At 40.3% G+C, this 17,478-nt stretch overlaps 1 protein-coding gene across 3 annotated transcripts in view; it reads right to left on the bottom strand.

The window, feature by feature from the left end:
- Positions 1 to 1,779: 1,779 nt before the first annotated feature.
- Positions 1,780 to 17,478, bottom strand: part of LOC134528529 (transketolase-like protein 2) — a 45,595-nt gene continuing 29,896 nt past the window's right edge. For all 3 annotated transcript variants that reach the window (XM_063362231.1, XM_063362233.1, XM_063362232.1), the window contains 3 exons: positions 14,499 to 14,638; positions 10,069 to 10,300; positions 1,780 to 3,425 (listed from right to left, as the gene is read on the bottom strand). In XM_063362231.1, coding sequence (XP_063218301.1) covers positions 3,256 to 3,425; positions 10,069 to 10,300; positions 14,499 to 14,638 — 542 coding nt within the window. In that variant the 3' untranslated portion in view covers positions 1,780 to 3,255. The remainder of the gene's footprint in view (positions 3,426 to 10,068; positions 10,301 to 14,498; positions 14,639 to 17,478) is intronic.

The raw sequence follows: 17,478 nt of genomic DNA, 5'->3' as shown, positions 1-17,478 counted from the left end.
ATCCTACAGATTTGCGCCCATGTAATTAGGCCTAGGGCATTTCCTACATTTGGAGAGAATTTCAGAAATTTAAAACCAGAAATGTTAAAAATATTATGAGAATAAAATTCAGGTTTTATTCAGTTTTACTTAGGTACAGAAAGCACTACAGTTCTTGTGTATTGAAATGTTATGCTCATTGACTGGAAATTTAATTTTTTTTAAAATTTCAGTGTAGTTTCAAGTTTCTGTGAAAACAATAATAAAAAATCATAAAGTTTGTAAACCAAAGGATGTTTTTAAAAGTAGGCCTACCTTTAATGTACTTGTTCATCCAATCCCTTAATTTAGGATGATCAAGTTTTTCTAAAGGAATATTGGCTTCCATGAAAGCACGAACTGTTGACATAACAAATTCTTGTTTGTCTTCTTTACCTTTTTCATGCGGGAAATTACGTCGGTGAGTGAAATCTGACGTTTTGACACCTGACGTATTTGCTGCTTCAGATTGTTTTGCAGCTTGTGCAAACGCTTTATTCTTTTTGTGGGAAGCGCTGCCATTAATGTGTTTCAAACACGTATCCTTCCTGGCTCACTCGATGCGCATGTTACAATACTTGCACATCAAAATCTTGTTGGTTTTGTCAAAGATATAAAATCCTTCGTGCGAGAATTCTTTCTCGCGGTCGTAAATTGTAACCACCATTCTAAAAGTTTTATTTTGTAACGTTACATTAAACCTTCGTAGGCTACACGCAGTTGACGAAGCAAACAGTAAACAAGCAGATCTACGACGAGACTAAATATGTAATCACAGAATAACAACACCGCAAGACTCCAGACATTCGACTAAACACTACTAACCGAATAAATACATTAAATCGACGAATCGTTCTCGCACGTCCAGTAGGCAACTGTTGGAGTTGGAGAACGTGTTTCAACTTCACATTGCTCGCATTTAAGTTCTCACAACTTTGAACTTTCTCTTTGCTCCTTACCTTACCTAACATGAACCTGAACCTAATCCAGTCAGACAGAGGTCTCGTAATTGTCACGTAAACAAAAACCCGTCGATTCTTTAGCGCGAACATGACATCGGAATTTATCAAGCGTAAGCAGTTTTCGTTATTCTGTTGTTTGGAAATGGTAGTTTTTTGTGGACAGCAACGAGATAGTCGACGAAATATCAATATAATCTATATATCTCACGTTAACACGGTCTGATAGACTTATAGCGCTCAATCGAATAAAAGTAAACACAACAGCGAGAGGAATACGTTCATTTCGTGCATTTAATTTATCGCCATAGTGGTAAATTTCACGCAAATTCCTAGATTATGGCGTAAATTTTGCGATTTCGCGCACCGCGAAAATCTGGTGGCTCTATTCATTATTAATAATAATTTAAAAAAATGCAAATTAACAGATAAGCACACAGAATGCCTTAAGTCCTTGTAAATGATGTACTTTTTGTGCCAACACCTTCCACTTCCACCTGCAATGAAGACTTGTAAAAAATTACTATTTCTCAGTTCTGCTTGGTTACTCCAAACTGAGACTCAGCTCGATAAACACTCAAATAAACTCTAAATATGCTTATATTACAGTCTGCTGTTTTTTATCAACAGTCCTTGATTTCACTAAAGACACATTTTTCAAATAGGTTGCACAGTTACATACTTTTCTTCTAAACAAGTTGGAAATCTAGATTTGTTTTAGATTAATTTAGTATGAATACTATTTAAGGATAATATTTTTCTTGCATTCCAAAGAAAAATAAATGTTATAAAATAATCAACCTTTTAAGGTATTGCAAAAATAATTTTATTTCCCATTTAATGGCATACACAGATTTAAAAATGCAAGATCTTTTCAGTCAAAGTATATTTGAGCAAAAAATTGCTGTGCGCTACATTTGTGTGTACAGCAGTGAAAAAATGTCTCACACTTACCACAGAATTATTCCTCGGAATAATAAAACTGACCTCCACACTTTAATATAAAAATTCTATCAAATATGGCAATGTAAAGTCGATTGTATAAATTAAAACAAATCCTGAATCAACATACACTTAAAAAAAATCTTGACCAAAATGTGATGATACATAACAGAATAAACAATACATTTTACATGTAAAGAAAAATGTTAACTTGTCTTAGTACAGTACATGTCAAGATACCACTATTGTAACCCAAGCTACCTAGTCTACTCCCCTGAATAGTTTAGACAGCAATTCCTCCCCCTTTTCCACACACAAAATTGAGGAAGTCAATTTCCTCCCCCCCACAATTTAAAAAATTTGTTCCAGCACATATAGGTACATGGCTGTGCGTTTGTACAGTAAATCTCTTGTAAGAAAATTCCCTGCACAATAACGTAAAAAAAAAACTGACCTATTAACACATTACATTTAATTTTTTTAATTAAGTTTTCCTTATCAGTAAGTCTACATTTCTAGGTACAGTAGAGTCTCATTTATCTGACATCCCAGGAATGGAACTACGATCAAAAATTTCTCTAAATTATCACAGGATTGAAATTTGTAAGGATGCGATTTGACTTCCGACAATTCTGTAACTGTAAGGTCCTTTTTATAGTTAATTTTCTGTACCATGTTGCAAAAAAAATGGTAATTATATTGGTAATACATAAAATTAGCACATAGTTTAACCCATGATATATTTTTCTTAAGACCTCGTTACCCCAACATTTCCGCTCATAAAATGTCTTGCGGCCCATTTATGACAGATAAAGCGAGACACTACTGTACCTAGAGACATTTTTTATCAGGAATTTAGTGTACTGTATTTGACAATCTAAAAACACACTGCTGCTGGATTTCTCATACATTTTCAAGTATGCATAAGATAGCAACAAGGCATAGATCACAAACCCAAACGTGTAACTATCAATTGCCCAAAAATATAAATTTTTGGCACTGTTGATTCCACCCAGAAAGCAATTGAAAACAAAAAAAGAAAATTGTGCTTAAAATATTTAACACCATTTTTTCATCACACCTTCCTCTTAAAAATTACCAGCTGGCTTAACTGGAAGATGCTAAAACTGGAAATTCCACTGCACTACAAGTACCACATTTTCTGCACAACGTAATTCACAATGTAAAACTCTACCCCCAACACCCTTAGGAAAAAAAAAATTTACTCTTTAACCATCCCATGTTCTTTTCTTAATTTAAACATTTTAGAAACTACCAAAGTTTAAAATATTTGAAACAAACACAACAAAACAACTAGGTACACGGAATGGGAGCGTCAACGCAGCAGTTCTTCCACTGCCTTCACGATGGCCGAGGCACTGATGCCAAACATGTCGAGCAGCGCAGCGGGCGGCCCTGAGCGGGCTATCTCCTTCACCGCCAGCTTCTTCACGACGATGTTCTTCTCCGAGGCCACGGCAGACAGCACCGCTTCGCCCAGGCCACCTAGCATCCACACAGCCTTTATTTACACCCCTATCAACCGTTATATACCTACACGTGGTAGGCATAATATAGACCACACAGATAAAACAAAACAAAAAAAAAGCACTATACCAAACTATTGAACTGTAAGAAATTCAGGTAAGTTTTTTTTTAGACAAAGATAGCTAATGAGTTATTTTGTATCAATATATTTTTTTTGTGTGTAAATCTTAGCTCTCTGCATACAGCATTATGTAGGAGTAATTTCGTGAATGTGAAGGAAATGTGTGACAGGACTGGGGGAGCTGGTGCTTATGCAGCATGTCAGCGGGTGCAAACATCTCCACAGCATTTGGAAAGAGAAAGAAGACATCCGCTTACTATTCGTTCTGCTACCATTAGTTCTGAACAGCGGGGCGCATTGCCACGTGGCTTTTCCAATATGTTGTAAAATAATAATTTATAATATACAATGAACTGAGTCGCGGCTGTGCATTCGAACCAAACAGACGTGTTCGCGTGGGCGCTCCTCGTGTTCTTACGGGTGCGTGCGTTGATCTATCGCTAGTATTATGTTACATCTTGTGTTTTGTGATTAATCATTATTAATTTATCAGTTAGTGAACAACATCATTTCCTGGAGTTTTCACCTTTCATATCATCTCATAGAAACATGTTTAGATCTCCAACAAAATAAACTAGAATCAATATCTTCTGGAAAGCGATACATTAATACTTAAACCAAACAAAATGGATGAATTAATCAAAATTGTTTAGTCTCTGTGTTATGAAGTCAATGAATTAAAAAATGAGAATGAGGTTTTGAAGACACTGCTTTTAGATTTGCAATCTGAAACTGCTGAAACTAAACAGGAACTTATTCATATTAAGTATTATTCATGTTAAGTAAAACATTGAATGTTCAATCATAGTGAAGCTCTCAGCACTGCATCGAGTGGCAAGAAGACCGAAGGTGTTGCAACTCCGGGTGTCTCGGGTAACGGCAGTTTGTCCCGTGACCTACGTTAAGAGACAGCGGGGAAAGCGCAGTCACAAAGTCACAACTGGCCTTAATACAAGCTGACTAAGATGGTTTCACTGTGCACCGTTCACGTAAACATAAGAATAATGCGACCTTAAAAAAACTCCCATGCAAGTGGGTATAAGGAACACAGCTTCACTCAAAAGTCAACAAACCTACTCCCAAGAAAACAAAAGCACCGTTTGCGACACGCTTCAACCCGTCAGTCCAGGAAAAAGAGACTGCCGATTATATCAACACAGAGCTTAATCTTTCCCATGAGAAAGTTGCAAAATGCAATCAAAATTTAATTCCTTCTCTTTAGTGCTGGGTCGAACGTTCGAATTTCGAACCGAACCCGAACTTTAGGGTTAGGTTAAGTTCGGTTCGGATAAAATTTCATAACAAATGTTCAGTTCGAGTTCAGTTCGAAATACTGACAAAGAGTTTGTATTCGGTTCGAAATTGAACGTAATTAACGAACTTTAAAGCGAACCCACACAAAAAATATTTTACATCCACAACTCGTATTTGTTTGGTAAAACAGAAGGTGAACTACTGTTGCCAACATCGGTCACATAATGATTACGGTTAAAATTGATTATTTATCGATAGTTGTAAGCAGAAAAAAAAATGGCGTCGTCTGTCATCTTTGCATGTAAAGATTTCATGCGGATGTCATAGGTTCTTTAACACAGCACGCGTAGTTATTTAGTTGTAATCGTCGGAACATACGTACATTATCTTTCGTTCATCAGTTTCTTTAACTTCGTTGTTTGTTTTTTTTTTTTGCTCATGGTTGGTGCATGGTGCATGCTGGAATTAAGAAATCGCTTTGTAAAAGGACTAAGTTTAGTTATTATTCTCAACTGTCCGACATTGAAAACTGTGTTATTTTTTATTTCCTTACAAAAATATTGTGTTGTTACGTTTTCATTGTGTACCTACAGGTAAGTGCATTTTTAAGTAGCTTCCCACAGTAAAATTGTGTTTCTTTATATTAACTAGAGCTGTGCCGATCTGGATCGGCAGGTACCGATATTGCCGATATTTGTGTGTATCGGATCGTATTCAGGATCCACCAAAACGAGAAAAATAATTGCTGATACTTTTTTTTTGTCCAGTTAGTATTTACCACGTTTCCATGTTGGGTTTAAAACGTTTCGGGTATCTTATTTAGTTTGTGTACAATACTCGTTTCCATGCATTATTTTGATCCAATTGAAAACGACTTCGATTCGCTCGATATATTTGCATGTTATGAGGGTCGCGACATTGGCTCACGTGAAATAAATAAAGACGTAATTAAATAAACACAAACAGGTGATTTGTCATTCTGCTCCATTCGGAAATACTTCCCCTACGAAAATAGAATGGATAAACGAAAAGTCTTGATATTTCTTAGCTGCATGGCAATTATTGTTGGGTGTATTTCATTTATTAGGAAAGTGGGCGCAATAAAGAACTGCACAAGAAAGGGAGCGCAACATTTTCGTACATCAATTATGTGTGCAAAACTTGCATTATTTCAACATAAGGTAAATATGTATGTATTTGAGCGGCCGGTCAGAAAGAAAAGTCTAAAAAATCCGAAAATAACTTCATTTTATTCTCTAAAACGTCCAACTACTGTATTTCAGAGTTCGGTTTGAGTTCGAATAATTGGACTAGTGTTCGGTTCGAATTCGGTTCGTGATAAATGTTAAAGGTTCGGTTCAAATTCGGATTCGGAGAAACTGTTATTCAATATGTTCGAGTTCGGTTCGAGAGATAAAAATGGGTTCGACCCAGCACTACTTCTCTTCTTTCCACATTTCTGTTCAAGAGGATTTCAACAGAATTAAAAATATATTGTATTCTGACCTAGTGGTTGCTTTTACGGAAAATTACATCCTGAACAAACTGCCAGAAACAGAAGACTCCAGCTGCAATATTAAAGACTCTAAAGAACAATCTTCAACTCTGGTGCCTGGAGGAGCACCTTAATGCCCTCGGTCCGACATGCCAGGGTTCAGTGAGAGTGATATACTTTATCATAATGTCAGAGGACTCAGAACAATAGTTACAATTAAATAATTTATCACTACCTGATCACACCATAATTTGTCTCACTAAGACATGGTTTAATATCTATAGTATTAACTCAAACAACTTTAATGACAATTACTATATCTTTAGATCAGATAGAGATCCTGTTCTAACACTGAAGGAAAGAGGGGAGTGGTGCTTTAATTGCTATTAATAAACATAAATTATAAACAGTCTTACCAAAAATGCTTACGATTTACCTGGAGTAGAAGCTTTCTGGGTTAAAATTAAATTATCTCCAACGGATTCTCTAATGCTTGGAAATATTTACATTCCCCCTAATACATCTGCAACCTATCTTGCATACTTCCAAAATCTTTAAGATAATTTTTTGGAACTGTCATGAAAATATATTAATTATGGGTGACTTCAGTGTGCCTGATGTGGACTGGGAAAATTTAGATACCTCTAATAATATTCATTCAGGCATTCGACAAAAAGCTGAGGCATTGGTTAACTTCATCTGTGGTCTCGGCTTATCCCAATTTAATGACTCGGATTCTAATCACCTTATGGATCTTTGCTTTTCCAATTTCCAATAGTGTACAGTCACTAAAGCTCTGGACCCATTAGTCAAAGAAGACTAACCTCATCCCTCTTTAAACAGAAAAATTAAATTATATTTAATATTTAATAAAGAAAAATTTAATCTACTTTCAGAAATTAGCTTATATAATGCTATTAAAGAGCATGATTGGTCAGATATTTATAATTTTAGTGATGTAAACAGCATGGTGGACTATCTTACCCCAACTATTAGTGACTATATTAATTCTTACATACCAATTACTATGATGAAGACATCATGTTATTAACAATGGTTTTCCAAATTATTTATAAGAACAATGAAATAATAATAAAAAAAAAAAACATTTTCATAAATTATATAAACGCAACGGGAACCCATATTATTCTATGTTCTCTCATTGCACACAATAAAAAAGCAGAATATAACCTTAAATATTTTTTGGCGATATGTAAAAATTATAAGAGAAGGTTATCAAGATCAATTTCCTTTAAGATAAATGATGTAGTCACTAATGATAATGAATGACCCTCTCATTATAGCTAATAATTTTGCTGAATATTCTCCAGTGTTTATGTATCTCCATCAAATAACCATATTTCTTTACCTTTATGTCTCAACTAGGGATGGGGCGACCGAATCCAATATCCGCCGAATCCTAGGGATTCGAAGGTTCGGCGGGTCTGATATAGGATTCGTCAAAGGATTCGGTTTTTTACTATTTACGGGAAAAAAATACAGTAAAAATCGCTTACGAGGTCCCGCATGGTAGGTTTTTCCGTATAAAGCGTTTAAATTGCCCGAGGTCTCATCATTCACGCCATTAAATGAGTGATATAACGTCCGTTAAATTTTTTTCTGAAACTTCCTGTCTCAAATAATGGCCCACGTAAATATGAAGAAAAGACAAATTAACAACATACGAAGAAATATGGATGATGTACCATAACTACAGTACAAACCCAATAGTTATTTTAAGATAATTACCATAAAAAGAACTAAAGATTCTTTGTAGAATACCATAATTACTACAGAAGCATGATAGCTACCATATTTGCACTATAGTTACCGTAGCAACTGAGATGTATATTTACAGTGATAGTAATGTATTATTTATTTATGACATATTAAATTAAAGAACATTGTTGGAAAAAAAAGGATGTTATACTTTGATATGTACGGTTGGCACATGTTGCTAAGAAATAATGCGATCTAAAAGAATGCAGTGCTACTACGAAAAGTGAAAATGGTACTCGTGGATTTTTAGGTTATGGCAGTCTATTTCGTTTTTCAGTAATATTGGCCGAAAATTAACGAGCGTACTGTATCGGAAGTCGGCAGAAATGCCGATTCAACTAAATATTGGCAAAATCGGCTTCTTCAATACAGCTCTACATTTAATGACATGAGTAAACATATTTCAGACCAGGATATTGAAAAAGACTTTAATTTCCATGTAGGTTTATTGTGTGTATGTTTTTTTGCAAGTGTAAATTGAATGAAGTAAAATGTATTTTTAATTACTTTCAATTGATTAAACTTTAATGACCAGTTACAGATATTTATGACACTAATTTTGAGGTTAAGCAATTTTACTAAAGCATTCCAGCCAAGCAGGTTGCCAGCGAGAGACGCTTCTCTTTTGCTGGAAACACTATCTCCAATCGTAGAGCTAATTTAACTCCTGAACGTGCAGAACAAATTATTGTTCTGCATGATAGATTAAAGAACAGAATTTAATACTCTGTGACAATCTCTCAGAATTATTGTGCTGAAAAGTGGAAATGTTGAAACAACATGATTTTTGGTGCTAAGTTTGTTGAAGCTCAGTAAGGACTCCAGAAAAATTGACAAAGATGAAATTTTTCCAAAGATATGTTACATTTACACAAACATATACTTGGTTATGTTAGTTGGATGATATCAGTTACTAATTAACCAATGGAAACAGGTAAGATTCAATGGAAAAAAATGTTATTTTTTTTATGGCAGTGCAAAATGTAAACACACACTGTAAATAGTTACCCAAAATTAATAAGCCCACTTCATTTTAATACTTTATTCAAACATTATACTAAGTTTAAGATAAAAATAATTTCCCAAAAGTGTAACTGTACACAAAAGCTCGAGCTAGGCTCGAAGTAAAATTCTTAGGCTCGCAGACCTCTAGCTTATTTATAGAAAAAATCCTAATCGCTAATCTGTACTAAAACTGAAATTTCTCAAGAAAAAATTTTTGTTTTTATATACACCAGAAATGTACCAAACTACATGTGATAAAGTCAAGGGACTTTTTGTGCAAGCAGAATACATCTCACTTACATTAGATATGTGGACATCATCTATTAAAAGATTCGGGTTTGGGTTCGAGATTCGGCAATTCCAGTCAAGGATTTGAGTTAGGATTCGGATTCGAGGAAATCAGGATTCGCCCCATCCCTAGTCTCAACTATTTACTCCATTCCTCTAACTAATAATGTTACTGAGTCTAGTACTTTAGAGTATTAAATTATTGAAACCCACTTAATCGATTGGTCCTGATGGCAGTCTTAATTTCATTATCAAAGGTTGTTCACACCTTTTTCCTCTTCTTACATTTATTTTTAATTACAGTATAAACAGTGGTATCTACACTTACAGTTGGAAAAGTCAAAAGTCTAAAGTAATTCCTATTCACAAGAAAGTTAGCAAAATGAATGTTAGTAATTATAGAGCTAAATCTATTTTAACATTTGCTAAATTTTTTGGAAAAATTGTTTACAAAGATCTTGAATTCAATGTCAAAAACAAACTTTCTAATGGTCAAAATGGCTTTCGAAGTGGCCAGACTATGATTACTGATTTGTAAACTTTTATAAAGCCTATCTATGCTAAAGTTATTTCACGTGGTCAGGTGGATTATTGTTATTTTGATCTGGCCAAAAGCATTTGATACTGTTAATCACAACATATTACTTTGTAAACTATCCAATTTGGGTCAACTGATAAATATCTAATGACTATCCGCCAATGCACAAAATGATCGTCACCTTCAGGATAGTGGTCCTCAACGGTGACTATCTTGTGACCAGCCTCCTTGGCGTTCCTGATGATGCCCGCGGCGTCCAGGGGCTTGATCGTGAAGGGGTCCAGCACCCGAGCGTGGACGCCCTTGGCCGCCAGCAGCTTGCTGGCCGACACCGCCTCGTGCAGCGTCACGCCGCCCCCAACTATCAGCACCTTGTCGTCCGCCGAGTGCTTCACCACCTTCGCCTTGCCCACCTGCAACACAGACCGCGAGTTCACCAATCCCTCTCGCTGGAAGAACCTGTAACGTCCTACGAAGCAGCTCCCGCTGGAAGAACCTGTACCGTCCTACGAAGCAGCTCCCGCTGGAAGGACCTGTGCCGTCCTACGAAGCAGCTCTCGCTGGAAGAACCTGTCCCGTCCTACGAAGCAGCTCTCGCTGGAAGAACCTGTGCCGTCCTACGAAGCAGCTCTCGCTGGAAGAACCTGTGCCGTCCTACGAAGCAGCTCTCGCTGGAAGAACCTGTGCCGTCCTACGAAGCAGCTCTCGCTGGAAGAACCTGTGCCGTCCTACGAAGCAGCTCTCGCTGGAAGAACCTGTGCCGTCCTACGAAGCAGCTCTCGCTGGAAGAACCTGTGCCGTCCTACGAAGCAGCTCTCGCTGGAAGAACCTGTGCCGTCCTACGAAGCAGCTCTCGCTGGAAGAACCTGTGCCGTCCTACGAAGTAGCTCTCACTCGAAGAACCTGTAACGTCCTACGAAGCAGCTCCCGCTGGAAGAACCTGTACCGTCCTACGAAGCAGCTCCCGCTGGAAGGACCTGTGCCGTCCTACGAAGCAGCTCTCGCTGGAAGAACCTGTACCGTCCTACGAAGCAGCTCTCGCTGGAAGAACCTGTACCGTCCTACGAAGCAGCTCTCGCTGGAAGAACCTGTGCCGTCCTACGAAGCAGCTCTCGCTGGAAGAACCTGTGCCGTCCTACGAAGCAGCTCTCGCTGGAAGAACCTGTGCCGTCCTACGAAGCAGCTCTCGCTGGAAGAACCTGTGCCGTCCTACGAAGCAGCTCTCGCTGGAAGAACCTGTGCCGTCCTACGAAGCAGCTCTCGCTGGAAGAACCTGTGCCGTCCTACGAAGCAGCTCTCGCTGGAAGAACCTGTGCCGTCCTACGAAGCAGCTCTCGCTCGAAGAACCTGTACCGTCCTACGAAGCAGCTCTCGCTGGAAGAACCTGTGCCGTCCTACGAAGCAGCTCTCGCTGGAAGAACCTGTGCCGTCCTACGAAGCAGCTCTCGCTGGAAGAACCTGTGCCGTCCTACGAAGCAGCTCTCGCTGGAAGAACCTGTGCCGTCCTACGAATCAGCTCTCGCTGGAAGAACCTGTGCCGTCCTACGAAGCAGCTCTCGCTGGAAGAACCTGTGCCGTCCTACGAAGCAGCTCTCGCTGGAAGAACCTGTGCCGTCCTACGAAGCAGCTCTCGCTCGAAGAACCTGTGCCGTCCTACGAAGCAGCTCTCGCTGGAAGAACCTGTACCGTCCTACGAAGCAGCTCTCGCTGGAAGAACCTGTGCCGTCCTACGAAGCAGCTCTCGCTGGAAGAACCTGTACCGTCCTACGAAGCAGCTCTCGCTGGAAGAACCTGTACCGTCCTACGAAGCAGCTCTCGCTGGAAGAACCTGTACCGTCCTACGAAGCAGCTCTCGCTGGAAGAACCTGTACCGTCCTACGAAGCAGCTCTCGCTGGAAGAACCTGTACCGTCCTACGAAGCAGCTCTCGCTGGAAGAACCTGTACCGTCCTACGAAGCAGCTCTCGCTGGAAGAACCTGTACCGTCCTACGAAGCAGCTCTCGCTGGAAGAACCTGTACCGTCCTACGAAGCAGCTCTCGCTGGAAGAACCTGTACCGTCCTACGAAGCAGCTCTCGCTGGAAGAACCTGTGCCGTCCTACGAAGCAGCTCTCGCTGGAAGAACCTGTGCCGTCCTACGAAGCAGCTCTCGCTGGAAGAACCTGTGCCGTCCTACGAAGCAGCTCTCGCTGGAAGAACCTGTGCCGTCCTACGAAGCAGCTCTCGCTGGAAGAACCTGTGCCGTCCTACGAAGCAGCTCTCGCTGGAAGAACCTGTGCCGTCCTACGAAGCAGCTCTCGCTGGAAGAACCTGTGCCGTCCTACGAAGCAGCTCTCGCTGGAAGAACCTGTGCCGTCCTACGAAGCAGCTCTCGCTGGAAGAACCTGTACCGTCCTACGAAGCAGCTCTCGCTCGAAGAACCTGTAACGTCCTACGAAGCAGCTCTCGCTGGAAGAACCTGTACCGTACTACGAAGCAGCTCTCGCTGGAAGAACCTGTGCCGTCCTACGAAGCAGCTCTCGCTGGAAGAACCTGTGCCGTCCTACGAAGCAGCTCTCGCTGGAAGAACCTGTGCCGTCCTACGAAGCAGCTCTCGCTGGAAGAACCTGTGCCGTCCTACCAAGCAGCTCTCGCTGGAAGAACCTGTGCCGTCCTACGAAGCAGCTCTCGCTGGAAGAACCTGTGCCGTCCTACGAAGCAGCTCTCGCTGGAAGAACCTGTGCCGTCCTAAGAAGCAGCTCTCGCTGGAAGAACCTGTGCCGTCCTACGAAGCAGCTCTCGCTGGAAGAACCTGTGCCGTCCTACGAAGCAGCTCTCGCTGGAAGAACCTGTGCCGTCCTACGAAGCAGCTCTCGCTGGAAGAACCTGTACCGTCCTACGAAGCAGCTCTCGCTCGAAGAACCTGTAACGTCCTACGAAGCAGCTCTCGCTCGAAGAACCTGTAACGTCCTACGAAGCAGCTCTCGCTGGAAGAACCTGTACCGTCCTACGAAGCAGCTCTCGCTGGAAGAACCTGTGCCGTCCTACGAAGCAGCTCTCGCTGGAAGAACCTGTACCGTCCTACGAAGCAGCTCTCGCTGGAAGAACCTGTACCGTCCTACGAAGCAGCTCTCGCTGGAAGAACCTGTGCCGTCCTACGAAGCAGCTCTCGCTGGAAGAAACTGTGCCGTCCTACGAAGCAGCTCTCGCTGGAAGAACCTGTGCCGTCCTACGAAGCAGCTCTCGCTGGAAGAACCTGTGCCGTCCTACGAAGCAGCTCTCGCTGGAAGAACCTGTGCCGTCCTACGAAGCAGCTCTCGCTGGAAGAACCTGTACCGTCCTACGAAGCAGCTCTCGCTGGAAGAACCTGTACCGTCCTACGAAGCAGCTCTCGCTGGAAGAACCTGTACCGTCCTACGAAGCAGCTCTCGCTGGAAGAACCTGTACCGTCCTACGAAGCAGCTCTCGCTGGAAGAACCTGTGCCGTCCTACGAAGCAGCTCTCGCTGGAAGAACCTGTGCCGTCCTACGAAGCAGCTCTCGCTGGAAGAACCTGTACCCTGTACCGTCCTACAAAGCAGCTCTCACTCGAAGAACCTGTAACGTCCTACGAAGCAGCTCTCGCTGGAAGAACCTGTACCGTCCTACGAAGCAGCTCTCGCTGGAAGAACCTGTACCGTCCTACGAAGCAGCTCTCGCTGGAAGAACCTGTGCCGTCCTACGAAGCAGCTCTCGCTGGAAGAACCTGTACCGTCCTACGAAGCAGCTCTCGCTGGAAGAACCTGTACCGTCCTACGAAGCAGCTCTCGCTGGAAGAACCTGTGCCGTCCTACGAAGCAGCTCTCGCTGGAAGAACCTGTGCCGTCCTAAGAAGCAGCTCTCGCTGGAAGAACCTGTGCCGTCCTACGAAGCAGCTCTCGCTGGAAGAACCTGTACCGTCCTACGAAGCAGCTCTCACTCGAAGAACCTGTACCGTCCTACGAAGCAGCTCTCGCTGGAAGAACCTGTGCCGTCCTACGAAGCAGCTCTCGCTGGAAGAACCTGTGCCGTCCTACGAAGCAGCTCTCGCTGGAAGAACCTGTACCGTCCTACGAAGCAGCTCTCGCTGGAAGAACCTGTGCCGTCCTACGAAGCAGCTCTCGCTGGAAGAACCTGTGCCGTCCTACGAAGCAGCTATCGCTGGAAGAACCTGTGCCGTCCTACGAAGCAGCTCTCGCTGGAAGAACCTGTGCCGTCCTACGAAGCAGCTCTCGCTGGAAGAACCTGTACCGTCCTACGAAGCAGCTCTTGCTGGAAGAACCTGTACCGTCCTACGAAGCTACTATTACTGGAAGAACCCGTACAATCATACGAAACCATGGAGCAAGGAGGCAAAGTGGTACAAATCTCGGTTCAGCCAGCCTAATTTTGGTGTTCCTGATTTTCCAAAGTCACTCCAAATAATGGGATTTTTCTTTCCTAAGCTGACTGGTACCACTCATTACCAGGAGGATCAGTTTTCAAGTCCATATGATACATTTGAGAAGATTTTGTACAGGCTCTGATAAAAGCTCCCACCAGAACAGCTGCCCACGCCAGTCATATTTTCATGCATTAAGCTCATTTATGAAGATAGTGTATTAAGGTGGTGTTACCTCAAACACTTCGGAGTTCTTGTAGAGTATGGAGGTGTTCGGTCGGGAGGTGCGGATGTAGCAGATTCCCTTGGTGTTGGCTGCCAGCTCCACAGCCCGCTCGCAGCTCACAGCGTCGCTCGGGTAGAACACGGTTGCCCCTGCAAACAGCAACCTGACCGGCTATTCCTTACGACGGAATGGCTGGGAACAAAACCTTTCTATTTACAATTTTTTTTTTAATTTACAGCTGGTGATTTAAGTTACACAAAAATGCAAAAACAAAAAAGAATTATTTTTTATTTCACCACTATCTTATTTCTAAATAGTTCTTATACTAACTTCCACTAGAGTACTAGACCTACATGGATGAATTTCACACTAATATACCTATGTATCATCAGCATCACAATGACTAACAAAATCTAATAGCAACAATGAAACCCCATGCAGACAAAGCAAAAAACTGATTTCAAAGCCAAGTCAAGAGCCAGCTGTACTGCTAGTAGAAAGTTACATGATGTACTCTTTTACCTCAAAATGTCTTCTCTCTATGACTTTTTCAATTGTCTGGGCTGCTTTTCTAAGAAACAGGAATATCTTATTTTTGAAGTAGAAGTGAGAGAACAAAATAATGCTACCAATTTGGCTTTTTCAATATTATTATTAATAAAGATGGGTGGAATCCCGGTTTTCAAAAAAAAAAAAAGTTTTGGGAAATAACTTTTCTGTTTTCCGATTTTATTTTGGCAATCCCTAATTTAACCGCATATGGTTCGTATATTTTATGCAGATTTTTAGTTTAAAAAAAATAGTGTGATTTTTATGTGAATTTATAACTTTGGGTTTAAAAAAAAAGAAGGCAATCATGGATTCATGGGGACTGTCGAAAGAAGTGAAAACTTAAAACTTTGTTTTTAAATGTGTAATATGACATCATTTCTACGTCAAATGTACATAAGAAAATATTTTTGGTATTACACTATGTAGTATGTTGTCAGCATACAATTTTTATACTTACATTCTAATGCCATAGCGGCACATGAAACAAACAAGCCGAGACTGAAAACGTGAAAGTGTCAGGGCATCCCCCTGGGGTCAAAGTGTGACCAACGTGAGAACTGGCGGGCAACACAAAGAGCAACTTCTAGGGTTGTGCGAATGTTCGGTATACCGATACCAAAATCAAAATTTTGCTACTTTCATTTTCGATTTCGGTAAGAATTTCATCTGTCGAAGTTCGTTTTTAGAGAAATATTTCGAGCCAAACGAAAGTTCAATAGCTTACCGAAGTTCGTTTGTTCTAGTTGAAAAAGAAATCGTAATTTAATAAAAATGTACAGTATAATACCGGTACAATAACGTTCCTTATTATAAAGTATATTTCACTTAACGAATTTTTTTTAAGTCCCCGCCAAAAATCGTATCTTCGCCATGCAAAACGGTTTCAGTTTAAAGTATCATTTTCACTATAACGTATAAATTCTACTAGTAGCGTGGCATTACTACACCAAAATTTACTTAAAACTGGTAAATAAATTTCCAGCTAAATGATTAATGTAGTAGAACAAAGATACACAAATACCAACGCAACGTATTTTCTAACCTCTAAATTCTCAAAACAAAGTTAACAAACAGTTGCGCGCACAACCATAGATTATACCGTACGTAGTATGCGACGTGAGCAACACAACACCATTCGATACATCGAAAGACGGAGGTTTGAGAGAAGTATTAATTATTTAGACAAAAGTGTTACGCTACGCTAAAAATACTGTTTGATGTCTGTGCCGGGATTGTTTATTGTTATTGTTGAGTTTATTTTCAGGTTACGTTATTTAAACACCGCATTGTACCTATTTGTGCTACAATATGAATGATCCTGGAGATAAAAAGAAACGAAAGCAATTCACGCTTAAGGAAAAAGTGGATATACTCAGAGAACTAGACACGGGGAAAAAAGCAAGTCGCAGTTGCGAATACATATGGCATTGCGGCTCTCCTGTAGCTATTTTTTTATATATTTTTTTCTCTTTGTAAAGATATGTATGCATGTTTCAGTGCTAAGTACAAAAACTTGAGGTACCTGTAAGTACTTAGCACTGAGATTCTACTGTAATGTCTTTATATGATTTGCTTGTTATTACTAATAATGTAATAACATATGCAAATCATATAAAGACATTAATTAGAAAAAAGATTTCCATTAAGATTAATTTACGTGGTGATGAAAAAAACTCACGTTAATGAAAATACAGTAAAATCATAATTTGAACAAACATGGCAGATAAAGTAAACAAAATTCAACTGTGATTACAGTAGGCCTAGGTATCAAAACAAAATCATGCAATATTTGAAAATTTACCTGATTCATTTGCTTTCAAACAGTAGTGTAGGTACTATATTTGTAAAACATACACTCCAGAACTGTTAGTACACTATTTAGTATTTACCGTATACACATAAACAAAGAACGTACCTACTTTTATTCGCGCACAGCCAAACAAAAACATTGTCGTCTGCTTTATTTAAATTTTACATACTCTGACTGGCATATAAAATCCTCATAATATACAGCCAATTAGACAAAAAGGTCAACAAGTCACTGCATGTAATGACCACTTGGCAGCAACCATTTGTTATGTTTTGTTTTGACCATGTCCCTTGCCTGGTCTACAGCTTCCTGAGCTAGCCATGTGTGACAGTGGTGCAAGATGGCGGCCGTTCCGCAGTATTCACGTATTTTTTCATCAGTACCATGCACGTGATAAATATATTATCATAGACTGCGACATTACGACTGTAAAGGAAATAGTCTGTGCGCTGAAAGATCTGGATTGATTCTTGAAATTTACGAGTGACATGGGGCTGTGTTGTGTGGTCTAGGGCGGATGTTGATTTTATTAAATAGTAATATTTATATATACATCAAAAGGTACCAAAATGATTTATGTAATAGAATTTATTACTGAAGAGCAAATTTTGGGGCACTTTTTTTCTT

This window comes from Bacillus rossius, chromosome 1 (assembly GCF_032445375.1).
Source record: "Bacillus rossius redtenbacheri isolate Brsri chromosome 1, Brsri_v3, whole genome shotgun sequence".
NCBI classification, from domain to species: Eukaryota; Metazoa; Arthropoda; class Insecta; order Phasmatodea; family Bacillidae; genus Bacillus; species Bacillus rossius.
The sequence above is the reverse complement of the archived record's forward strand: the minus strand, read 5'-3'. Positions and strand labels throughout refer to the sequence as shown.